This window comes from Centrocercus urophasianus, unplaced genomic scaffold (genome assembly GCF_019232065.1).
Source record: "Centrocercus urophasianus isolate 14NV4802_14NV808 unplaced genomic scaffold, USGS_Curo_1.0 seq_19, whole genome shotgun sequence".
NCBI classification, from domain to species: Eukaryota; Metazoa; Chordata; class Aves; order Galliformes; family Phasianidae; genus Centrocercus; species Centrocercus urophasianus.
The window spans coordinates 6,807,800-6,834,037 of record NW_024884744.1 but is presented as its reverse complement, the minus strand read 5'-3'; the positions used below and the strand labels follow the sequence as shown (position 1 = coordinate 6,834,037).

At 39.5% G+C, this 26,238-nt stretch overlaps 2 protein-coding genes and 1 long non-coding RNA gene across 9 annotated transcripts in view; 1 reads left to right on the top strand and 2 right to left on the bottom strand.

Annotated features, from left to right (window-relative positions):
- The window catches only part of LOC122161589, a 249,952-nt gene extending 231,057 nt beyond the window's left edge, over window positions 1-18,895 (bottom strand). For 4 of the 5 annotated variants that reach the window (XR_006169220.1, XR_006169222.1, XR_006169224.1 and 1 more), the window contains exon 1: window positions 16,913-18,895. This is a non-coding gene — a long non-coding RNA (uncharacterized LOC122161589). The remainder of the gene's footprint in view (window positions 1-16,912) is intronic. The other variant, XR_006169221.1, reaches the window with a different exon arrangement.
- An 89-nt stretch (window positions 18,896-18,984) lies between these two features.
- Window positions 18,985-22,403, top strand: DNAJC19 (DnaJ heat shock protein family (Hsp40) member C19). The gene is made up of 6 exons (XM_042820371.1): window positions 18,985-19,007; window positions 19,141-19,192; window positions 19,363-19,436; window positions 19,865-19,941; window positions 20,861-20,931; window positions 21,839-22,403. The coding sequence occupies exons 1-6, from the start codon at window positions 19,005-19,007 to the stop codon at window positions 21,907-21,909; spliced, it is 348 nt and encodes a 115-aa protein (XP_042676305.1). The 5' UTR covers window positions 18,985-19,004; the 3' UTR covers window positions 21,910-22,403.
- A 2,785-nt stretch (window positions 22,404-25,188) lies between these two features.
- Window positions 25,189-26,238, bottom strand: part of FXR1 (FMR1 autosomal homolog 1) — a 29,223-nt gene continuing 28,173 nt past the window's right edge. For all 3 annotated transcript variants that reach the window (XM_042820368.1, XM_042820370.1, XM_042820369.1), the window contains one exon: window positions 25,189-25,615. In XM_042820368.1, the coding sequence (XP_042676302.1) occupies window positions 25,445-25,615 (171 nt within the window). In that variant the 3' untranslated portion in view covers window positions 25,189-25,444. The remainder of the gene's footprint in view (window positions 25,616-26,238) is intronic.

Genomic DNA, 26,238 nt, shown 5'->3' with positions numbered 1-26,238 from the left:
TTTCCCATTCCACTGCCACAGGTCTTTTCCCATGTTGTTCAATACAAATACTTTCTCAGCTGACTTTGGCCACAGAGTCTGAGAAGGAAGCAGACTAAAGAGCTCCTTTTTGCTTGTCTTCTTTCAATTTTTGTTGTTTTTTTTTTCTCCATGATATATATATTTGCCTTTATGTTCCTAAATTAAGAAGTCTGCAATGGAAGTTCAGTCCTCCGCAATCCTCTGAATCTTGGGTAATGTACAAAAAGTAAAAATTAAAGTACTAACATATATTAGGATGGTGTTATTTCTAGCAGAGCTCCAGTCAGCATCAGTTCAAGTCTAATTTCTCCTTCAAGACCATGTAATAATGTACCATGGAAGAACTTCATTATAATAATGAATTCAAAGGCTTCTGCTGTTTTATAAGCAGTGACAAACACAAAACAATGAGTTCAATCAGCTCCCTGATTAACAGAGCCCCATTTCTGTTCTTCAAGCATCTGAGCTAAGTTCTGCCCTTACCCAACGGGCTGTAAAGTTTCAGCTGCTTCTGTTTCTGCTTTTTTTTTATGACTAAGCTTCTGATCTCCAGAAGCTTCCTTCGTCGCAAAAGAAACATCGAGGTGTTCTCCTTGCACACTGAATTCATGGTCAAGAACTGCCAAGTAACCTGATGAAACACACTCTGTTTTATTTAAAAGTACTTATAGTAAAACTTTCACAAAGGAAGAAATTGCATGCATAGGTATAATTTACGGTTGGATGTTTCTAACTACAGCACAGAGGAAATAAGTCCTTCAGAGACATGCAGAGCACCTTCTTCTCATTTTCCTCTCCATGCCTCCCTCAGCCCATGGGACACTTACTTTATTTCACACATTTTCCTCTCCTTCACATCCACAGCTTCAAGTTAGGGATTAGCTCGGGAAAACTCTCCACCTTAAAATTAGTTAACTAGAAATTGGGGCTAACTTTACTAGGCATCGGTGGAAAGGAGCAGCCAGTGTGAGGTGAGGCCCCCTCAGCCCCAGCCGCTCACAAAATGGCCGCCCCACAGGGGTGAGGGGCTGAGGGGCCTGGAGGCACCTCTGGGAAAACAGAAAGAAAACACTGCATGGTTGTGAAAAGTGAGAGAAAGCACGTGAGGACGAGGCTCTGGAGAAGAGTAACAGGTAGGGATTGACGCTGCTTAAAAGCAGTTCTGAGGTACCTGTGTTGCAAAATGTACCTCACACACCCAATATAGGAAAGATAAGAATGTTTCTCTAGCGGTTACTGAAATGCAAAATCCGTTATTTTCTGCCATCCTTACAAAGCACAGTCCCTGAATGGTTCACAGTAAGTTAAAGCAGGTCATGAAGAGATGGTGGGACTGTTTGTGACAGAGCAGAACGCATCAGAGCACTGTACCACTCCGTGTTGTACAAATGTTATCTGGGACAATTAATGCTATTTTAACAAAAATGAGTTATAACTGGGATTATAAAGTTGACATAGTAAATTGCCTCATTGTTTTTGTTATAAACTGTGGGAAGACATAACCTCAAGGCGTGCTCTTTATCATACACCTTAGACACACCGCTTTGGAGATGCACCAAAAAAATAAATAAATAAATAAATAAATAGGAAAAATATTCAATTTTTTTGCTTGTAGGCACATGGGAGGTTTTAGTAGCTCATACAGATGTTATAAAGAATTTAAGAAAATGCAAGTGTACTTACACAGCATAAGACCACTGACACAGAGCAGCTCGAGCCCTGGGCCCTTCTCTCACTTCTCTTTATGAATCATTTCTTACTTTACAGAACATACACACAGATTCACAAAATTATTTTAGGTGCACAGCCGCTCAGTCATCATCTCTGTGACCTTGTGATCTCAAAACAGCATTGTAAACCAGGAGTTTAAGCTTCCAAAATGCAAAGAAAATGAGAGAAAAGACTTTTTATCTATATATGCTTCTAAAAACAAAATACATTTTTTGGTACTTGCATGAAGGTATGAACATGGCCTGTATGCTGTTGTCTAGTTCATCGTATCACTAAAAATAAATGAGCAGAAGTTCTTCCTTCTGAATATAGAAGCAGTTTGCCATATGCACTTTATAACAGCCCCCTCATTATAGAGAACCTTTTCACCATATGATTGTATATACTAGAACAATTAAATTCAGAATTCTCAGGATTTTCTTTAAATGAGCTGAATGGCTGTGAAAGGTGCTGGACTGACAGCTCTGATAAGTGAGGTCCTCTTTCATCTGCATTAATACAGTACAGAGAATAGCAATGCAACTTTTGTTCACACTCTCCTGGGTATGTAATTTATCCCTGACCTTGAGAAGTATCCGTTTAATCATTAGCCTCTCTGAGGTGATAACAAGAAAGGCAACCATAGTAGTACAAGGCACCTGTTCATTAGGAAGTAGACTGAGAAAGAGCATCAGCTCTTCTCAGCACAGAGCACCACACATCAAGAACTCTTCCACATGTGGTTGATCCTCCTTTCTGCAAGTAACACTGGTGTTCTCGGTAATGTATTTTTAAACAGTGGCAGGCTCATATTCCCTTTGGCTGAAAGGACGGAAATTAAAACCTTTTGAAAGGTAGGGCAAGTAAGAGACCTAGGGCAAGAAATATCTGACCATTTAAGCACCTTTTACATTCACACTGTCTGCAATAAATGGCAGTGAGCTATGTAGCTCTCCCCAGATGCATATTCTTGCTATTTATGAGACTGAAAAAGGTGTGTTTGTGCTCACCTCTTCAGAGTATCAGTGCATACGGTACTCTTTCAGTGTTTGATACAATATTTACAAAAAAAGATTCTCAACCGAAGTCACCTGTGTTTTGCTGCACAACTGAAAAACAACCAAACTAACTTGCTACAGAAAAAGAAAAAAGCTGAAACAGGTATGAGCAAGTTGCATGCAAATCTTTTTAACAGATTACTCTATTGTTCAACAACAATGCACAATTTTCATCTTAGATAAACAATTCCAATATTAAGGACAACAGAATCTACATATACTATAAATGGATGTTTAACAAGACATAATGACAAAGATCCAGTCTTAAAATTCTCATCTGATGGCGATTGTCCTACAGGGAGTAAGCATTAAATATTTATGTGCATCTTCAACATTTTTACCAAGAGATGAAGAGGCAAAACACTTCCATGCATTAGTGATGAAAATACAAGAAAAAAGAGAAAAAAAAAAAAAAAAGATAAAAGGAGGCAGAAAAATGTGAAGTTAAATTTAAAAGATATGTATAATCTGAGAGATATTAACATGGTGTCCCTACACCACATTAAAACATTCATTTAACAAAGATATTTTGAAGTGAAAGCTTGTATAATTTGAATGTGCACGGACACAACAGAAGTAAAGGTTTTCTGGGTACCATCTTATAATTGTAAGTAAAATTCATACTTTGCAAAACAAAGAGCAGGCAATGCTTGCTCTGGCAATCTTAATGGGATTTTTATTCCAGTGATTGATATTCGGTGCCTCCTGCAAATTACCAGTGTTGGAATTTCCCTTTTTGAAAGCATGTATTTGATATCTGGACTGCTTTTTTTTTTTCCCCCTCCTTCCTCTCATTTATGTGTGTGGTTTTCCTTTTAACCCTCACCCCTTTTAATTTAAATAAAACTCTAGAAGGAAAAAAAAAAAAGAAACAGAAGATCAGAGGATGCAAAGATGCCTTTCTGGGAACTAGCAAGCAGTCTCAACAGTAAAAGAAGCCAAGTGATCTTTCAAGTGGGCTATTACTGTAGTTGTGGGAGCAGAATAATGAAACTGAACAGAATAATTGGCCTAAATATCTGGTTAGAGGGCTGGTACAGAGAAAAGAGCATGAAAGGCTCTACTAAAGCCACAGAAAGGTGGGTGTTTCTGCAATCAGCACAGAAAAAAAAAAAAAAAAAAAAAAAAGCACTGTAGAAGTCTGTAAACTAAAGAAGAGGGGGAGGGGAATCACTGGAAAGAAATCCAAGCAGAGAGGGGAAAAAAACCCACCACTTTCAAATCTGGAACTCTGAAGGAAAAGAAAGCACTTGATGGTATTTTGCTGACATTCCCGGGATGGCAGTTAGGAAACAGCAGTTGGTAATGCAGGATCAGAAGTTACACACAGTAGGAGATACATGGGTGGCTCCTGAGATATATGTGGGAGCACATCACTTTTAAAATAGGGACAAAGATACAAATTGGCTGAATAGTCTTGTAAAATCAGATATTCCTGAAGACTTCAGCTATCACTGCAATGAGAAAATAAACAACCATCTAAACTGGTCATTTCCACCAGATGAAGACTTAACAAATAGGTTCTACACAGGGCAGCAGGGAGATCAGCTGTCAGGAATACACACATTCAAATCAATACTTCGTTACATTAGAAAAAGCCTGAAGATTTAAGAACCAGTTTAACCATGCTATCTCTATCAAGGAAAAATTAAACTACAAATATTTTCCAGCCTTACTATGTACTTCTCAAATTAACTCTGTAAGTTATCTACAAACAAGTCCAAAAAGAAACGCATTCTCTTTGAAGTTCTGATGACAGAAACACACACAATGCAGTTGATATTCCTATGGCTAATGGATTATGATTATAATAACAGTAGCAGTAGATGATAATTACAATGACAACAACAAACTCTCAAGGAACTATATATAGCAAGGCATTTTCTGTGCAATATTCCAAATTTTAAGTGATATAGCAGAAAATAAGTTGCTTCTCATTGACTGAATTATATCAGAGCTCCTTAAGTAACACACAAATAAAGATTCCCAGTCTTAATAAATGCAAGGAGGATGAGAGTGCTAAGGATCTCAGTACAGATAGGAGTTCCTCACCCTTCCCCCAAAAAAGAAAACAAAAAACTACTGTAAGATTTTCTAATGAACCAGTGAAACCTTCAATAACCACTCACTTAAACTTCAAAATGTCCAGATAGTCCTTTGAATACTAATCCATCTGCTAACAGCTGAATCAAGCTAGCTGCTGGAAACTGATTAACAAATAGAATTGTGTTAATATCACCAATATACTGAGAAAGAACAGTATGTCTAAGTAAAGGTGCAAAATATATTCCAAGACATATTAGTAGTTATTTTTTTCAATCTTTCCAATAGATGTTCTTCCTATTAAAAACTTGCACCACTAATAGATGATCACAGCTACAACAGTACTAGTAGTATACGCGAGTGACCAAGCAGCCTTCTCTTTAAACAGTGAAAAATAAGCACTCAACACAAAGTACAAACCTTCTTTTCAAATGTATGCCATAAAACAAACAAATTCTGTTCTGCAGACATCTAAAATCTCTCCTCACAGCTCTTGTTTTTGATCAGCTAACTGCAGAATGCATCAGATAATTGCATCCAAGATAAGATCAGAGTGGCCTTAGGGCTCCTAGTATCTCAGTCAACTCACTTCGGATATGAAAGTGGTTCCAATGGAAAATGAAAGAAAAATTCATCTAAGAACATATTTGTTTTTCATCACCTTTGTGTCACCATGAATGGAAGGCAGAACTGTAGGTAGAGATCTTTAGTGGCAGCTATGCAACATCATTTTTGTCCCTTAACCGTAGCTTCAGTAATAATTACGCTGTTAATTTTCTCAGAGATATGTCTCCTATTAAGCAACTGCATTTAAGAACAATAAGAAACAACAGAAATAGCATTTAGCTCGCTCTCTCTATGATCTCTTGGTTTCACATGACTCACTTCTACTGCACGTTAGAAAGATCACACAGAAAGGGCAAGACCACTTGAACACACCGCTACTGTCTTGATGATTTTAGTTTTCAAACGAACACACTTAGAATCACAGAACCACCAAGGCTGGGAAAGACCTCCAAGATCATCCTGTCCAACTATCGACCTACCACCAGTACTTCCCCACTAAACCGTGTCCCCAGGTACAACATCTAGGCGTTTCTTGAACACCTCCAGAGATGGTGACTCAGGCACTTCCAATGATTGTGCCCTTTTCCAACATAGCTAATTAATAACCCACTTAATTAAAAATTAAGGTAAAAGTGCAGTATAAAATAGTTATAAGAAGCAACAAAAATAATTTATAGGAATATGTTCGGAATTCTGAGTAATGGGTCTTACTGTTTGTTGTTCAAATTTAAAACCATCTTAAAAATGATGAACTCTCAGAAAATTAAAACCTGATGGAATTAGGATGGCACATTAGTAGGACAGCAGATAAATGGATTTAATCTAAAAATTTCCAGTTTACCTCAATGCACATGGAAGTTCAACTCTGTAGAAGGGTGACAGGATCTGCTTAAACTGATATTTCTACAGAGCTCTTCTACAGCCTTCATTCTCTTTCTAACCAAACGAAGCTCTACTGAAATTCCAAGCATGCACAAATCAGGCGTTTTTACAGAGATCTTTCCCATATGAGGTTACAGTTTCATTCTAAGCATTTAAGGCGAGGAGAGACCAGTAAGATCATCTAGTCTAACCTCCTGCATTATGAAGTCGGCAGCTTCAACAGTGCTGCTGGTTAAAATATAGCATATGTATTGCTGCTGAGCTTACAAATGAAAAGAGACAAGACCAAGATGTGTAGTGATAGAAAAGATTCTAGTATTCATTAATATTTCTTTATACTTATGCAGAGACATGGGAAATCACAGGCTGAGAGTGGTAGGACATTAATTCTTATTTGGGAATTTATCAGCTCATATAAGAACAGTGCTGGAGAGGAGCTTCCAGAAAAACACAAGCATGTTTTTCAAACATTTCAAACACAAAAATATGACACTGTCATATAACATTGCAGAACAGGATACTGTAAATTCACCCAAATGAAAGAACTGAGTGACTTTTCAGTAGCAGGTATCAAACATAAACAAGACAATGACTGATCTTCATATATATATATATACTTTTTTTTTTTTTTTTTTGGAGGGGTGGGGGAGAAGGGAAGGGAAAACCAAAGAGATTAGAAAGTTTCTGCTGACTTGGAAGTTTTAAAGATAAATGTGTTGAGTCATTACTAGATATATACAAAAAAAAAAAAAACAACCCCACCAACCCAACACATTAGGAATGGTTATGCAATTGTTTTGTAGTATCTGTCCTAGGAGAACAATTCACTATATTTCAAGCCCAGATATTTTCACTGTTAGCATTAGAGATGCACATATATGCATCAGTCACTCAAAATCAGTTTCAATAAAAATTACCGCTTCATCTCAAGCAGTTTTCTTAACATTCAGATTAAAAATTAGAACATCTCAGCTAACTTACTGCAACATGCTAAGCTGGGATATAAATAAGGTACTCAAATACATTTAAACATTACTAGGCTTCTACACAGCTCAGGCCATGCACAGGCATGCATCAATCATCAATTCTGACCCACCACCACAAAGCACTTTTATGAAAATCATCCTTGAAAACGAAGAGGAAGAACTTCCTCAACTGGCTGTTCTGCAGGGTTAACTTAGCTTCGTATCTGTTAGCGACAAAGTCCCAAAACTCCTGCACTGTCCCAGCAGATCACGTAGGAAGTTGCTCTGAAGAGCCATAAGCCAAACCTGTCTGTCGGCAAAGCCCACCAGTTACTATTAGCATGCAGAGACTTGTACCAAATTCCCTGCTTATCTTAACATACCTTTTCCCCAAACCAAGCAAACTCCTTATGGGTTGCACTTCACATTTTTTACATCATAAAGTGGAATTTCAAAACTGCCTTTTTTTAAAATACACATTGAACATTTTTTAAAAACAAAACCATGTATTTCCCATAATATTACCTCTTCTGAATATACACGATCATCCAGAAATCGGTAGTCTCTGCATAAACACCTTATGTAGCTCTGCACCTCTCTCTAGCCCTTTTGACCTTACAGTACAGTTTTTGCAATGAACAATTTCAGTGGCTTCTATTCATTTTTAACTGAGACTCAAGTGTAATGCTTTCACATAACACAGTTTTTCTTTTCAAAGCTAGCTATGGGGAACATTAATCCATATCCCACCTAAGCTTCTCTCTCTCGAGTGCCAAATTTCATGGCTTTGGCAGTCTTGCATGCACAGGAGCATATTAGCTCAGCATTTAATTTTATGTGCCTAAATGCCTAAATACATATAGGTATATATTTTGTCATTTGTTTCTATAATGCAGACTGTGATTTCACAAGATGAAGGAAAAAAATTCTTTCTGCTGACTTTGTGAGGCACTGGAGATCCAATCTAATGGTAGGACATTGAAGTGACGTTGAAATAAAATTGGCTGCTTGTCTGTGTTTTGCATGTTACTAAATATTGCATCTGTGTACACCACCCAAAGGACTCAAGACTTCATCTCTGGCTTAAAAAGAAGTACAAGATTTTACAACTTCTTTTGCTTTTGAAGCTTCCCCACTACAATAAGACTGAGAATGAGGATAGTTAGTGTTCAAACTCTTAAATCTAGTGAATAAGCACCATCATCTCCCATCCCGCTAAGCACATAATGGGGGGAAACCCTTTTGAAGACAAGGAGGTAACTAACTCTGTTTAAAAAAACAACACCATCACCACCAATATTCCCTAATTAAAGATGATCCCATAATCCCTAATTAAAGATGAATAACTGCGGAATGAATATATATATCAACAGGTCACTCCAAAAATAATGCCTCTTATTTATTTCCATTGAAACTACAATGAATACGAAGGGCACAATAATGCTATCTGATAAAGTAAATGCTCAGCTTATAGAACACTTTTTCAACTCAGTCACCACCACTAGTTGTGCATTTTCACCAGCAACTAATGCCATGCTCATAAAAAAATCTGCAACAGTAGAAGTGACCCACTGTCTCACAGCTGATGTGATGGCAGCAGTGCTAAGAAAACATCACCCACACAGTCCATCTTCCGTCAGCCTGAACAGATGGAAATCAGAAATTGCCAAATCTGAATTATATGGCTGGACTGTCCTACCCACCCACCAAGACTGGCAGCGTGCTCCACATTCTTCCAACTGACATGAGGCCGGGAATTATTATTTTGCAAGAGAAAGGCTGTATTCTTCTCTGACCCGACTGGAAGGTCCAGCCTTCAGCTCAGTCAGCGTTGTGATGTAGTGGCCTGAGTTTATGGTTTGTCCAGGTTCAGAGAATCCACAAGGATCACCCATTTTCCATCCCACAAGCCAGTGCACATCTCTTTACCTACTGCAAATTGAACTTTTTCTTCAGTGGGGAATTGATGTGTTGCCACTCCATGGACTACCATTTTGTCTCCAGCTCATGGTGGTAACACCACATTTCATCACAGACACCTACAGCCTCATGTTGGCTCAATAGGTCCTGAGTGTGACTGCTGCGTATGGCCGTTTGGAATGTGGCTTATCTTTCACATCACTGTTGCCACTACTGAAATGCACCACTCATCACCTCAGTGTGCTCACATACACTGTTTGGTCTGCATAAACACTCAGAAAGTGTTAAGGAACATCAATGGGTGAGGTTTTTTCCAGGCGGAGGAAATCAGTGACACACCTTTGCTTCATACCCACTTCCATGTCAGGTACCATTTTGTCAGACTTCCCCTCTGCTGCCAACTGTTGCATGGCAACAACATGTAATGGAATATTCTTGAGGAGGTTCAACATCTACTGCCGTAACACCAGCATCCACCTCTGAAGAACAGTAAAATAGGAGGCACTACTTTCAGAGCAGACTTCACAGCCTTCCCCAGGAAAGTCCCGGAGGTGCTTTACGTTCCCTGTTAGGGTTTTGGATTCCACTCACCAAACATTGCTTTATCATGGTCTAGGGACTTTTTTTAATATTCTTTTTCATCCTTTTCTCATTAGAAAACAGCAGGTCAGGAATTCCTTCAATCAAAATTGTTCTGTATTTCTGGCAACGCAGAGAACCGTGCAAATACTGTGAGTTGTTACTTAGCCTACTAACACACGCAGCTGATAACAGAACAAAAAACGAAGCTGGGAACTGACAAACTACTTTTTTTTTTTTTTCTCCAGTGCCAAGTAATGCATCAAGGCAGACCAAGATGCCAGGGGAGACGCAGTTCCTCAAGCCCTGAAATTTTGCCATGCACGTTTTGCACATCCAAACTTAAAACCATGTTCTACCACATCAGTGTTCTCCATTCCAAGCACAATCACTTGTCTTATTTTTTTATACTCTATTTAGACATGCTGCATGCAGTTACAGCTCAATAAGACACTGCAGTCTACAGCAGTTAATAATACTTCAGCTACCTACAAAAACAATATTATCAAACATGTCAAAGTTTAAAATGTATTTATGTTTCCCAAATCAACAGCAACCGAAAACAATTCAAAAATGAACACAACTGTTTTGCTAACGTCATCTAGAAATTTCAATAATTATTAGTCCTGTACAAAATGTTACAAACCACCTTTTATCCATTTGCCCATCCCCCATTTTGTGCTCTAGAATTCAGACTGGTGAGAGTTAACAGTAAAAACTATCTGTACTTTTTCTCTTGCCACAATACAGATATTCCATCAGATCTCTTCATGACCTGCAGAAACAAAGCAAACTCCTTGCCATGCTGTGCACTAGCATGCATTTTCACCATCACAAGCAAATGTGTGTTTGATAACTTAAAGCCTCGGTTGTAGAGTCAGAGAATGATATTTCTAAGTAGTCCCACTTGATGGTTGTTTTGATCCTGGCTGGTTACAGTAAAATATAATCTGAAATAGAGGTTTAGAACCGTGGCATATTTTTAACTTCCTGACATATGCAGCATAGGCTGCTATAGAGGATTTTTGCTCTTGCTGAAGTGATGAGCAGACAAGGCAATGCTAATGCTACTCCATGCTTTGCTCAGTGGGAGGTAATGCAAAATCATCGCAATAGCAAATATTATATTAACAGCCTGTCAGCAGAGCTCCTTTCCCATCCCCCCAAAGCCTCAGTTTCAGGGTTGCAAAGTGGCAACACACAGGACAGACTACATCTTTCTTCAAGCAAAAAGAATAAAGAGAAATCATGTGTTAAGGGATCACTAGGAGAAGAGAATTTGCTAATAATGTACCGGGCTGATGACGAATAACCAGCATCTATATTCAGCACAGTAGAGCATCTGTGACCAGGGATCTCGCCTGCTGTATCTGCACAGGACTGCATTCAGTTCTCAGTTGTACCAATGGCACTGAGTCCTCTGAATGTACTCAGAGGTGATGTTTGTCCAGCCCTATAGTGAAGGTACCAACACTGATGCTGCACTTCCTAAGAATGGACATACTTAACATCAAACACAATTAAAAGTACCCTGTACTTAAAAACGTACCAAAAATGAAAAATAAACTTCCCTGATCATAATAGCCACAATTTTAAAGTGTCTGTTTCTTTGGTAAAATATTGCTACAAAAGATACGCACTGTCTAATTACTCAAAAACATAAGAATGAAGTATTAATATTTTGCAATAAGAATTGTTGCATTAATAGATTACCTAAGTACAGAAATTTAATTACCCATGGTACTGTTAAAGATTTTTAATTGGTGATATTTCTTCATTTTTAGACAAAAATATATCTATAGCATTAAGTGGGGAAATCCTTAACATAGATTTTCTTTGACTCTAAAGCTTGTGTCACAGAAAAACAGTGAACAAATTAGAAGTAAATACTGTGAAGCACACATTGCTCCAGAGCTCTCAGCAAAGTCACGTCTTTATAAATGTTGGTGGTGGACGGCAGCCCACGAAGAGGAAATCTCAAGCTCCAACTTTACTGGACATCACTAATATGATATTGCAGGTTGTGTAACACCAGTTGCACGGCAAACCAATCCCTTTGAGTAACGTATGAGCAGATTCTCTTTTCACTGACAACGAATGCTGGCATGCCATATATAATGCATGCTTCCCCAGAAGAGAAGACAATGCAGAGCCACAAGAGTTTGAGTGCAAAAATGTTCAAAATACTTTTTCTGTGCATCTCATTTACAGAAACTAATGCATAAAAGTAGGCTCGCTGACGGCTGTGAATATTTGGTATTGTACTGGACATATACAACATGTATATGCCCATTTATGCAAAGGAAAATAGAAAAACACACCTGCAGATAACAGTCTCTAAACCCAGCTGACCTAGCAGATTTATTACAGTTTGTATCACATATGGTTTCCAGGTACTTTCACAAGTTCTATTGACACATCTGCTCAGGTAGCCTACCTGCAGCTGAAGCCGCTTGTGCCTTCCCTGCAGTTGGTACTTTAAATCAAGACAATCTTCATTAGCAAAACAATTTGGGTGTGGAAAACAAAACAAAACAAACAAACAAAAAAAAGCTGTCAGCACACTTTTATGATCTCACTGCATTTATAGTAAATAGGAATAAAAAAACCCACATCACCTCAAGAAACAGTAGAATATCATTATGTAATTCCAGTCAGAGGAGAAAACAGATCATTACTGTTGTTTAACCTAATGCATTTCTGCCTTCATCAATCAATAAAATAATAAACAAAGTCTTTTAAGATTCCTCCAGCTTTACATCCAATTTTGAAGATATCTGTGCTCCCCAGGTACATGTGTGTAGGTGCACATGTATATTCAAAAGAAAATATTTCATCCCTTTTGAGCTTGAGAGATTTATTTTCAGAGTAAAGTGAATAAATGGTAAAAACCAGGAGGTAGATTTAGAGGATTTAAAAGTCAGATCATTTCAGTGGTCTTCAATACCATAATTCTCTTGAATTCTAAAATGTTATGACTAGTAAAATGCAAAACTTATCTTTTGCTAGTCTAAGGATGCACAAACTCAAGAATTTCTTCTTCTTCATCTGTAAATAGAACAGTTAAAAATGCAGTGGAAACTCACTGACACGTCATCTGAGGATGCTTCCTTACATTAATGTAATGCTTCTGTTTCATATACCGCCACATCTTCATTTTCCTTAACTCTTCTAATTAATGTAAAATCAGCATTTTTACTAGTGTTGATCTAATTCAGACTTACTCAGCATACTTATAACATGAAATCAGAACCTCCAATTAAAATACGGAAGCACTACATACATCTCTAAACAACATGCATGTCTGTTGCACTCTTTTACCTGTACGATCTGTGCTCATCTCTTCTCTACCTTCCTTTTCCTTTCACTAAAGCAAGACTAAATGAAACCTGCCAAATGCCACCTTTGTAACAAAGAGCTACCATGAAGTTATCATAGAGTAAATTGATGTCAGCTGAGCTTTTTCTTTTTTTTTTTTTTCTTTTTTTTTAGTGCTCCAAAACACTGTCATTTAGCTTCCAAACAATAAATGTAGATGTAGATTAAAGTGGTAGTGGCACGATTCCAAACGGAAGTGTTCCACTGGCAATACGTAAAACAGGAGACGAGCAGGTTCACGCACTGCTAAATTAACAACTAAAGCCTTTCAAGTGCTTTTATTTCTTCCAAACGCTCACTGTGAATTCCTACTACATTAATCCTTCCAAATCAGAAAAGTTCAGATTGAGAAAGAACACCCAAAGTTACAAAAAGTACTCCGAATTATTTCAATAAACATTAGAATGTGAAATAGCAAGGTAGAGTTTTTAACTAAAGAAATTTCTGTTCCTATTATTTTCTAACATTTTCAGTGTAAGCAGCAAACCCTAAGAGGATCAGCCGTATTTTATGTCATCAGCATTTTATAAGTGCCACATTTAAGTACTCCGCTGAAAATACCATGAGTATGTATAAAGATGAAAGGCTTATGAATATAAATAAAGCTAAGACTCCGACTGCAAACCTTATCATTTTCTAAAATACATTTTAGCAGAAACGCCAAAGATTCTTGAATTTTACCTTCTGAGTTCTCAGTTCATAGTAAACAAATTAAAAAAATGCACTATAGAATCGTACAAACTGAAGTAGGACAGGAAAAAAATATCAGTAAATATGCCAATGACAACCTGTGACAATAAGAGAGAAAGATCGCTACAATCGTGACACGAGCCCCGAGATCAGCACCCCAGCCACCAAAATACTGAAACAAACCACTTGGTTTTAAAGCCCTTCTAGAATAACACAAACTGTTAAAGTCAAATTACTCGACAAACAAGGAAGCCCAAACTTTCAAGATTGCTGCCTTACTGCCCTCGAGAGTTCACCTCTGTCTCCCGTGAAAAACGCCAATACAAAAATGCTGAAATACCTCCATAAGCCCAAAGGAAAGCCTGTGGACAGGCAGATGATGTGATATATTCCTTCCTTCCCATTCTTGGGCAGCTTCTTCTCTCTGCGGCTGAAAGCAAATGCTTGGAGACTCAGCCGCATATTTAATTAGAAGCAAGCTGCTCGCACTATCACCGTGCGAATCTACCTCTCCAATCTCTCGTGAGTCAATCTTTCCCATCTCTGATTTTCTTTTATATTTATGCTAGAATATTTAATTGTAGACAAAAGGTTACTCTGGCTGTATTCACTGCACAGAGGCAGAATAATCTGCTTTAAAAGGCTTGACATTTCAGGCTTTTCAAAAAGGCTGAAAAAATTATATCCCTGCTTTTGTTAATCAATGAAGTAGAACTCTCCTGAACAAAAGAATTAAATTGCTTGGTTGGTTTAATAAAACCAACAGAAATAGCTGCTTCCTCTGGGCTTTATTGTGTAGGCATGGCACACGCATCCAGCACTGTAATTCCATATGATTCAGGGGCAAAACTCTAATTTCTGCACACAGTTGGGTTTTTAAATCCTATTCAAACTCTACCCATTCTGGCTGGTTCTCTAAGGCCAGATTTATCATTAAACTTGACTTTTTCCTAGGTGCAGCAGCCATACAGCAATTTTGGTTTTTGTTATTCTGCTGTAGGAAAAAATGTTCATTAAAAATGTATTAATGGAACTATTACTTTTACATGGTTTTATTTAGCTAATAGCTAATAGTTTTACACTTTTGTCAGCTATTTAATAACTGCACAAGTGTTTGAGGGTGTGAACAAGTGCCAGCAAGTTTGACAGGAACATATAAACAGTAGTTAGAAAACCCATAAGCATCCACCAAGAAAACACTATTTTGTTACTGTTACATTTGCAGACACGATTTGGTATTAACTGGACGTTTTCAGCCAAGGAGCATTGTTATTTCTGACAGAGTACAGCAGTTATACAGCTGCCATGCTGTCTTATCCACAAGCCCATTATTTGCCATAATTTAATGAAGAGATTCTGCACCTTCAGCCAGTGAATGGTCACATCAGTATACAGACCCAGGCCCCTCTGCTGGAAGCGTTCTTCAACTCCAGCCACCCTTCAATAAACACAAGGCACTGAGAAGCACTCCATTGCAGCTGCCTTCCAACTGGCGCTCCATGGACACTTGGGACCCTTGCAATGAATGCCACTGTTTTCTACATAGCATTAACTTTCAAGTAGCAGCAGTGGTGAAGACACTTTCCATCCATGCAGGTATCAAAGTGCCAGAGAAGTGTTCTGGAAACTCCACTACTAATCTGCCTAAAATAACAATTCTTTATTGGTCAGCTGTGAGCACATCAACATCAAGCTTGGGGACAGCTGAGCATGCCTGTATCAGCATATAACAAAGATACATGCTGAACTTTGGTTTTTCCTCCTCAGACTTGTCTGACGTGGAAAAAAAAAAAAAAAACAAAACCATTTCAGCTGCAACTGAACTCACTGGGAGCCAAATGACTTGGATTTCTGCTTGAGCAAATCATGAGTGCTGGCACCTGAGCATTTCCTGGTAAGCTGCAGTCCTCTGGCTCCATCCCAAAATATTTTTCATATTAAAAGTATTGCTAGCATTATGATTTTTTGAAAGGACTGTGCTATGATCACACAAATCATTAGTATATAGAACCTGTGGCTAAGAGGAAAAAAGTCCATGACAAGAGTGATCTAAGAGATGAAGCCCTTTATTCCTGCCTACATATAGTAGGGGTTCTGAAAGAATACCAAAACACCATTCATTACATAAAGCTACTTAAAATGCTTATGAAATGGTCAGTTAGCAACGAAGGTTCAAACAGTGCCTTAGACACAAAAATGAACATTTGGGAGTATATGAGGTGGGGAAGAAAGCGGTCTAGCTTAATGGTATTCCTTAAAGAGTTTCTTTCAGTCTTCGGAAAAGTATGGCATTCCAAGTCATGGCACAGTACTGGAAGCATGCATTTTACCCAGGCTCTTTTTCATGCACAGAAATCTCAGAGTTCAATTTTTTCTCCAGTTGTATGTATTGAAACTGATTGCCACACATGAAAACAAGTTTACTATCAATATGCAATTCACATAAACACTGGAAATACCATTGAATTAAGAAGCTAAATGAGTACTTATAGAAAAATCAGCATTATATTCAAGCTTAGGCCAAATATCACTGTACACTCAATTCTGAGGTCAAAATGTGCTTACTCCTGTTAGCATCCTTTCTATACAAGTACGGAGGTGCACGTGGGGATTTAAGACAAAAGTTATGTGAATTTAACAACACAAGCTAAACAACACATCTCCTGCCAGTATAATAGTATAATTAACAGGAAAATCCATCAAACTGTTCTAAAAATTCAAATGAGGAAGTCTTAGAAGTGGTCTGGCTATGTATGTTTTTTTGAGGAGAGGTAACAGCAGTGCACATTCTCTAGATAGCAAAGATACATTAAGAGCAAACCAAAATAAAAGCTGCATACAAAACAAAACCTGTATGAAAAAAAAAAGGCACAGATTTGGAAAACAAAAGAGCTCCCACTGCTGAAATGTATTAATGACATTGTTATCCATACCTTCCCCCTTCATCTCATTCTCCTAAAGAGAAGGAAAATGAAACTTGCAAACTTACTATATAGTAACAACAACAACACCCACCCCTAGGCATCTCAATGTTTTTTGTCTTGCATGATGTGAGGAAACAAACAGTTTTACAGAATCACAAATGAAGACAAAGCTTACCTTTGCTTGCTGCACCTGGAAATGCTCTCTAGGCTTGGGTGCGTCCCCTTGTTTAAAATTCACACACCTGCCTTGGAAGAGAGCTGTGGCCCACTGTAGTGGTAACTGATCCTGAAGCTATGGCACTTCTTTATGCCAGAATAGAGCCCTTAGCCAGAAAGTACCATTCCTGTATAGGTCTGCAGTTTTTCCAAGCTGCTTGTTATCCATCATTTCAGTGTCAACTGACAGGGTTCTGTGTGCTCCTCACTGGGCCCAATTCTTTGGGGACAATGAAGTTATACACTGAAGGTATACATGAGGTAAAACTCTGTCCGTCATAAAGCTGAGAAGTTCTCTTCTCAAAAGGATTAGGATTCCTTCACCTCTTTTGAGTCCAAGACTAGAATGAACGGGTATTTCTTCATTCATCTCCATTTATTCATCTTCAGTTAGGAGAGCAGGAGATTGAGGTACATCTGAATGCAGAGTGTGCAAAGGCCTTCATGTTGCAACAATCTCCATATGGTGAAACCTAGAAACTGGGGCCTTTCAGGATTCACAACTCATTAAGGCTGTGCAAATAATGGCTTTGCTCTTTTCCACTTTCTCTGCTACAACTGGCACAAGTGTGTTTTCCTACCACTCAATATAATGAGTTTCACAGCACAGACAACTATCAGCACTGATACAGTTGGAATAAATTTCAGAAAGGAGGGTTCAAGAGTATAACTGACTGTTGTGTAACAAATCACCTTAATATTTATGTACAAACCATTCACAAAATCAAATTTTAGCACTTGCCAAGACTTTCAAGGAGAAGCTGGATGGGGCTCTGAGCTCTCTGATCAGCTGTAGGTTCATTGCAGGAGAGCTGGACAACGTGGCCTTTAAGTGTCCCTTCCAACAAATGATTCTGTGGGTAGCAGGGAAGGAAAGAAATAGGAGACCACCTCCAAATACTTCGAATGATCCTGCTTCAAGCACCTGAAATTTAGGTGAAGAAATAATTCAGAGTCCAGATGAAATTATAACATACACTAAGTGAGCTCAGAGCTAAACAGAAGATAAAAAAAATGTAGGTTTCTCTGAAAGTAATGCCTCCTATTTATTTCCATGGAAACTACAGCAGATACGAAGAGCACAATAGCTCTACTTGGTAAACAACATTCTCAGCTGCAAATACTATTTTTCAACACAGTCACTACCACTAGCAATGCATTTTTGCCAGCAATGAACAAGAACCTGAATGCCCTGCTTGCAACAATCCACACCAGCAGAGATGACAGCTGTGCCTGGCCATCCAGGCCGTGGCTTGCATTTCACGTTGCTGCTATGTGTATTTCATGTTGCTGCTATGTGTATTTCACACTGCTGTTACGTGTATTTCATATTTCTGCAGTGCACCACCCACCGCCACACTGTGCTCACATTTACTGTTTGCTCTCCATCGACGTTCAGCAAGTGTCAAGGAAGGTCAGCAAGTGCCATTTTCTCCTCACGGAGGAGTAATTCAGTGACACACGTTTGCTTCATACACGCTTCCACTCCAGACACCATTTTGTCAGACTGCCGTCCATCACACGGCAGCCACGTGTAAGCACTACTGGGGGAAGGTTCAGCCCTGCTGCCATCCCACCACCATCGTGGGCCAACACAGTAAGAGCGGAGGCACTGTGCTATTGACAGCATTCCAACACAAGTGCCACAGCTGTAATTCTCCCTCACTTTGTAGCAATCTTCAGCAATGAAATACCGAAGCGCGGCCATGTGGGAGCGCACAGGGGAGCACGCAGCGCAGGGGAGGCCCCGCAGCGGCGAAGCGTGCCGAATCTGCGGCGACGTGTCGGGAGAGGAGCACGGAGCGAAAAAAAGAGCAGCGGGACGGGGCAAGGCTGGGAGAGCAAAGAGCATTTCCAAGCCACCGATCTGTGCCGCCAGAAGCGCTCAGGCACATCGGCACAATTTGCCCAAGGAGCACAGAAGCGTTCCACCACGAAGCGCGCAGCCCCGCCCCGCCTTACGGCAGTTGTCGTGCCGTGCCGCGCTTTACGGCGTGCTGCGGCCTCCGCGCGCTCCGCCCTGCGCCGGGCATTGCGGGGCGGCCGCGGCCATGGTGAGTGAGACGCGGGGCGCTCCGCAGCTGGGCGCGGCTGTTTTCCCTTTGCCCGCGCTGCCCAGCCCAGCTCCGCAGGTCGCCCTTCCTTCTTTTCTTTGTTTTGGTAACCGCGCGCTCCGTTTCCCCGCAGGCCGGGACCCTGGTGGCGGTCGGGCTGACCATCGCGGCGGCGGGCTTCGCAGGTGCGTGGGGGCGGCGCCCGGCGCGGGGCTGCGGGAGGTCGGCACGCGAAAGAGCGAAGTTGTTTTATGGCCGAAAAGATCCGCGTTCTGGGAACGGTGTCGATGGCGCCGAATTGCCCCGTGTCTCTGATGCCTCGGACTGAGACGTGTTCAACGCTGGTTTCTTTAAGGTCGTTACGCGCTGAGAGCCATGAAGCAAATGGAGCCCCAGATGAAGCAAGTGCTGCAGAACCTGCCCAGAGCGGTACGTTGGGTCAGCGGTATCTTAGCGACGAGGTGACAAAATGGAGCAGCTGCAGACTGCGGCCTCCACGTAGCATCGTATCTTCTGGAACTAAATGTAACTGTATCACTGATATCAGTGTGATTCTGGTGGTGGTTGATTAATTTGGGACACAGTGGGCAGTACTGGCAGTAGGTGGACGGTAAGATTTGGTGATCTCAGAGGCCTTCTCCAGCATTAATGATTCTTTTCTAGCAGAGTTGTTTTGGCCAGTTGAAGTGAGTACTCAGTGACACAACAAAAATGGAATTCCTTACTCCTAAGCACAAAAGAAGCTGCCCAGCACTGTTACAGAGCAATGCTCAGCAGCTGCTAAGGCAGTCGAAGTAGTTGTAACTGATAAACTTATATCACCTTTGTGTTTAAAACTAACACATTTTTTCTTTCAGGACTTCAGTGGTTATTACAGAGGTGGATTTGAACCCAAAATGACTAAACGAGAAGCAGCCTTAATACTAGGAGTGAGGTAAAAGGATATTAATTATAAATGAAAGGTAAAAAGGATATTCTTTTCTCTAGACTGTCCTATGCCTGCTTTCCCCAGAGAACATCACTGCCAAGCCAGGAAATACAGAGAGACCACTCTTGATTTTCTGTGCTTAGTTGGGATTTTCTGCTGGATGCAGCTAAAGTGAATTCTGGTTAGGCTCCCATACATCTCTAAGCCCCAGACACATTCAAGAGCCAGACACAGGCCCTGATAAATATGCCATTTTCTAGACTTGGCCTTGGTTCTGTATGGGGAACGTGGCTGTGGGTGCTGTCGTTCTGGTGGAGTTCAATGTGAAGGTGCTGTCCTTGCCTACTTCCTGCACGCTGGGCAAATCCACCGCTTACTGTCGGATGTCCTACACATGAGTGTGGTAACTGTTCCTGCCAAAGCTTAGACTCAGAACCAAATACGTAAGTTTATGTAATAACATACAGACTAAGAATCATTCTTCTCTGAAGGTAACTTCCAACTGGGAAGTTTGCATAGCAGGAGTTAAAATAAATTAAGAAGCTCTCCAGAGTTGTCCCAGTAAAAATGTTACAACGCAGCTTTGTTTGTTTTCAACTGAGTATTCAAGTTCAGGATGAATTCTCACACCAGCACTTGAGAGCTCTGTCAGGGATGGACAGGATTTGATTAGGACTTTCAGTTTTCAGTGGGAGCTAAATAAACAAAATCTTCAAGTGTGTGTGAATGCTGCCCAGTATGTTAGATTGCTGTAGCATGTCTTCTTGGGGAAGGAGGTATTTTGGAAAGCCCATAGGGAGCCTCTCCAGGACTTAAATGCTGATATACATGTAAGTCAAAGAGCTTATGGGTAAGACACCTTGTAAAGACCTGGGGGATTTTATCAGGTTCCCTCAAGTGAGTTTTTGTCTGTTTTTCAAACTAGCCCTACAGCCAACAGAAGTAAAATTAGAGAAGCTCATAGACGAATCATGCTTCTGAATCATCCAGATAAAGGCAAGTAAAAGTAATTCATTTTGAGCAACTAATACGTGTTTTTAACCCACGAAGAGAACAACTGTATAGAAGTGATGTGAATACTCTGTCTACTAAATTAAAAAAACAAAAAACAAACCAAAAAAAAACCCTGTAAAAAAATACTCAAAAATTCAGCAGGTCAACTTATTTGCTTTATCTGTCCTTAAGGTAAAATGGCTTCCTTAAAGTACTTCATTACTTCTGTGCACTAAAATGCCAAATAATCATTAGCATAGTTAATATCTAAGCAGAACTTACTTCAAAATTGACTACTGAATATATGCAAAACCTAAAAATAGCTGCTTAAAGACTCATGAGCATCTTACATGTTTTCATGACCTAAATAAGTTAAATTAAGCATCAAGTAAAGGCACTGGAGTTAAGTTCAATACCTGTGAAAGGCACACGTGCTACAGATCTTTGTAGCTCAGGATCAGTTACAATTACAGTGCATTTACACAATGAAATGTTTCAAAATTTTCATGAAGTTATTTGCATATCATGTTTAAATGCTGAACTAGTCTGTCAGTACAGCAGCAGTTTCTAGCCTAACTTTGGAATAGGGAGGAGAGATTCATCTGCAGAGGGGTACACTTGTGTATTCCCAAGAAGCTGCTTTTTATTAAGTCCTTACTGACCAGTTCATTTATTTAAATGATAAAAACTGAACTTTGTTAAACTAAAAGCAGTCTAACGATGAGCTGCCCGTGCATCTGGCTACTGCAGTCACTACGTGTGTAAACTCAAATGGCTTCAGTCATAATGCAGTTTGTTTTTGAACTTCAGTATCTTTCGCACTTCTTTTTTGTGTAGTGCAGGACCAGTAATGACCTACAAAGAAAATGCTTTCTTCATCTGATGTGACATGAGCTTATCTTTCTTCTAGGTGGTTCTCCATATGTAGCAGCCAAAATCAATGAAGCTAAAGATTTACTGGAAGACCAAGCTAAAAAATGAATTGGAGATAAAATCAGAGGGTTTGCTTGTATAAATGATTGTTTGTTATAAACAGCTTAAGGCAAGTACGAATCTCTATCAGTGACTTGATACAAATGAGGCTTGAAAAATTAATCAGGGGAGATACATTCCTCTGTGCTCGCTTCTTAGTCACTTTTGGGGAAATGTGAGGGAGTGAAGCTTAAGGTTTTTTCAGAGCTGTTCTTCAGTAAACGATTAAAGCTGCCACTCAGAAGTATTTTCTACATAGAAGAGCAGTAGTTTGGCTTGGCCAATTCTTCCTGCATGTTACCAGATGCTGACATGCTGTTACCTAATTTTTGTTAAACTAGTTACGTTGAAATTTGTGCTGCTATTCTGTCATATGCCAAAGTTAGCATGATGAAAGAGTGTGGGAAGGGGTAGAAAAGAACAGTAATTACTTAACAAAAAGCAGTAGGAGAGAGATGTGGTTGTTTCTGGATGAAGAAATAAAGTGTAAGAAACTGAACGTACTCAGTTGATGGTTCAGCTTCTTAACTGTTATTGAGGGATCTAAATGCCTCAAATTTTCTAGTAGCTTTCAATTCTTAATGGATTTTACAGCAGTAAATTACAAACCTTTAGTCAGTACTGCAGTTTTATGCATTATCTTATGCTACAAAGCTAACTCCCTGGAGCGATGAGAGGCCTGGCAGAGATCTAAATACACTGGAGCACTGGACAATCATCTGCTTGAAGTTCAAGGGAAAATGCCACGTGCCACATGTGGGACAGAGCAATGCTGGACTCAGGTACATGGTGGGGGACAGGTGGCTGAAGGGCAGCTCAGCATGAGGGGACCCAGTTGTGCCGAGGGCCGGTGTGCTCAGCAGCAGTGTGTCCTGGCAGCCAAATTAACCAAGCACAGCCTGCCAGTCTCTTCCACTTCGGTGTTGATGTGGCCTTACCTGGAACATAGTTTACAGCTCTGGGCTCCACAACATTAAGAAAAATGCTAGGGTCCTTGGAAGTGTCCAGAGGGCAGCAAAGCTGGTAGAACTGGAGGGATGTCTAGGGAGAAGGGGCTGAGACCACCTGGATTTATCTGGTCTGGAGAAAAGAAGGCCAAGACATGACCTTGCTACTCTATGCAGCTCCCTGAGAAAAAAAACAGAACAAAGGGCTGTTTTTCTACCCTGAAACCAATACCATGATGTACAGGAACAGCACAAAGCTGTACCAGGCCCAGGGGGACCTCAGGTGAGACATTAAGACAAATTTCTTTTACCGTGAGGGTGGTCAGACACTGGGACAGGCTTCGCAGCGAGGTGGTTGATGAACACTGCCAGGGTGAGGCAAGAGGCACCTGACAACATCCTGAAAACATGCTTTAACTTTTGGTTAGCCTCAGAGTGGTCAGGCAGATGACGAGCTTCGTAGGTGCCTTCTTGACTGGAGTACTTTACTTGCATAAACCATTTAAGATACCTGAACAAAACACCAGCAGCTGTCCTCCGTGTCTCAACTGGGACCAGTCTTCTCATGCTCCAAGAATCTTTCCAGCCTTTCTGCAACTATGGTAAAACTGTACAACATACATCATGGTTAACACTGTCTGCTCGTAGGTACAGTGGATTTTAGAGCTTTAATTTTTTCACCATTCACTCTGCCACCATTTTAGTAAGCACTATGAGTAGTGTCACATACTCTGTGAAGTTCAGTAGCTGTACTGCTGAAGTCTAATTCTACGGCCATTCAGAAATATCAGAACAATACAGGAAGCTTATGTGCCTTAGAATAGAGTACCAAAATCAATAACACAGGCATTAAATAGAAAGTGTTCAGAACCTACAGAAGACAGGGATACTCTGCTTTTCTACAAAAAATTAAAGGTTTTTTTTTAAAAAAAAAACAAAACAAAACAACACAACACACGCCTACAAGAAGGGCACGCAGCAGCTTCACAAAATGCATCTTTCAAGGCCTACACCAAATAAAAGCTACTGAAGTTCTTTACTGTCATGTAACCTTGACTGTTGTTAAACATCTTTCTCCACACACACCCCCTCCCACCCCCTTACAGCTACCATCATCCTTTCTGCCAGTTTTATGTTTGCTTCAGTTATAACAATTTAACAGTTTGTTCTCCAGGAGACTTTAGCCTTAACAGTCACATTACATTGCACATGCCCTTCAATGAAATGAATACCTGAAAAAAAAAAAACTTAGCTGGTACAACTCTTCCCTAGCTGTGTGAAGTACAGCACCTGGATGCACACACCTGAAGGCACACTGTGCAGTACTTTTGTCTTTTCTCACTTTCTGCCAAATCAGGTAAGATCATTTTTCTTCTAACGCAGTAAAGCTTTCAGCACTGTGATAACTGCTCTGGTTTCTTACAACTCCTTACTTCCCAGCTCTCTTCACATCTTTCTGCTTCACGTGCAAGAAAAAGATTTGTTAGTATATTACTAGTCTGGCTTCACAGGAGCTACACCTACTTCAGTTCCTATATATGTTAGTCAGGTTATGCAATTCTTTAATATCGGTCTGTTTTTAGATACATTAACTGATGTTTTACATTATCACCTTAATGCAAGGTTAGGTTAAAGTTAGAAAAAGAGTTAAGAGGTTCAAGCTGCCTGGCAGGTAAGTTGCAGTGGTTAACAGCTTGAAAACCTTAAGTCGATAGCAATTTGAATTTCTGATAGAAACAGTCAACAGATGGAAGATCAAAGTTTATTTTCTTTTACTACCAGCATACAAAAAAAACATATTGCACATCAAACAACCAAAACAAAAATAAAAATACTCTACTAAGGACTAACATATGTAGTTTATACAGAATAAACTTTCTGGAAATTGATCTTTTCAGTAGTTCAGGTTATGTCTTAATGGACATGACTAATTCAGCTTAGTGTTAACTAAAGCTATGTTTGATTTTTAAATACTGTACAGTTTAATAAATAAACCAAACAAAGCCTCAATGTAGAACAGTCACTGCCAATGTCACCCAGTATCCCTGCAGATTATGAGAATTTTAACAAATGTATTCCAGTGGTCTGCAGATTTTTCCTCTACATACAGCATTTAAAAAACATGTATTAAAACAGACCAGTTTCCAGACTAAACTAATGGAGAAATTACATTTCAGTGCAAAATATTTTAGACTGCATTTCTTTCTAGTATTCCTCAGGTGAAGAAGTGGTTGCATATTATTAAAAATGTAACAAAAGCAGCTAATGCTTTCATAAAGAGTATTATGTTAGGGATCCCCCTCACATCTTTGCCGTATTTTGAAAACAAAATAACATTTCCTATAGCCAGCAATTTTGTTTATTTAAATGTTACATATACTATCTCAAGGCACATCTGATGATATATTTATAACACAGTAGGTGTCAAAGTATGTTTAACATATGATTTCTTCAGGATCCCTCCCCTTTCTGTATTCCAAAATGGAGGAACTGAAAGTGCGGTGTCAAGACTGGCGATCCATATTCTATCTTTGGCAAGCTTATACAAGCACTATTTTAAATGTAATGTAGAAGAACTGTAAACTAGGAACTTCAGTTTATGAAACACCATTCAGCACTGCTTCTTCCTGATTATTTCCCTCCTCCTGAACAGTAACTTTCTTTTCGTCAGGGCTGTGCTGTAATTTAGAAGGCTCATCCACAGCAGGCGTAGCAGGACCATTCACTGCCTTTTCAGAAGGGCTATTTTCATCAATCGTGTCTTTTGTCTTAAAAACAAACACAAAAAAACACAACGTTAGAAGAATCAGTAAAACCGTTCACAGCATCCTAGTTTTTACCTCCTCACTTCTAGAATGCTTCTGTACTGGAAGCGTGTGAGAGAACCATGCCAGTTTTTGCAAGACAAAAAAGTAGTTAACAGATGAGTTTATACCCTTCTCAAAGTCCATAATAAGACAGGACTGTCTACCACAAACTAATGGACCTCACTTCATTCAATTCAACAATAACTAGTAGCAGTGAATTCAATGTCATCTTAGGAATAAAATATTTTGGTTTTGAATATTATTTTAATGACATATTTACACCACTTTGTTCCATTCAGAACATTTCAAATCCACAATTCCTGTACCGCCAACTCTTTCTGCAATAGTTCACACAGGTCACTAAACATCCTACCTCCCCTCCTCTATTATACGATGCTGTAAGGATCAGTTCTCAAGACTCATCCAGCGAGATGAGTGCTAATTTTCACATTTTATCATGTAATGCTACAGTAATAAATACAACACGTGCAGTCCTTTAAGCATTACAGTGATTACTGAACTCTGCGCTGATAATTCTACCAGTTAGTGCTCAGTTTTGTTTACTTGAACCAGTGTTACTTCTA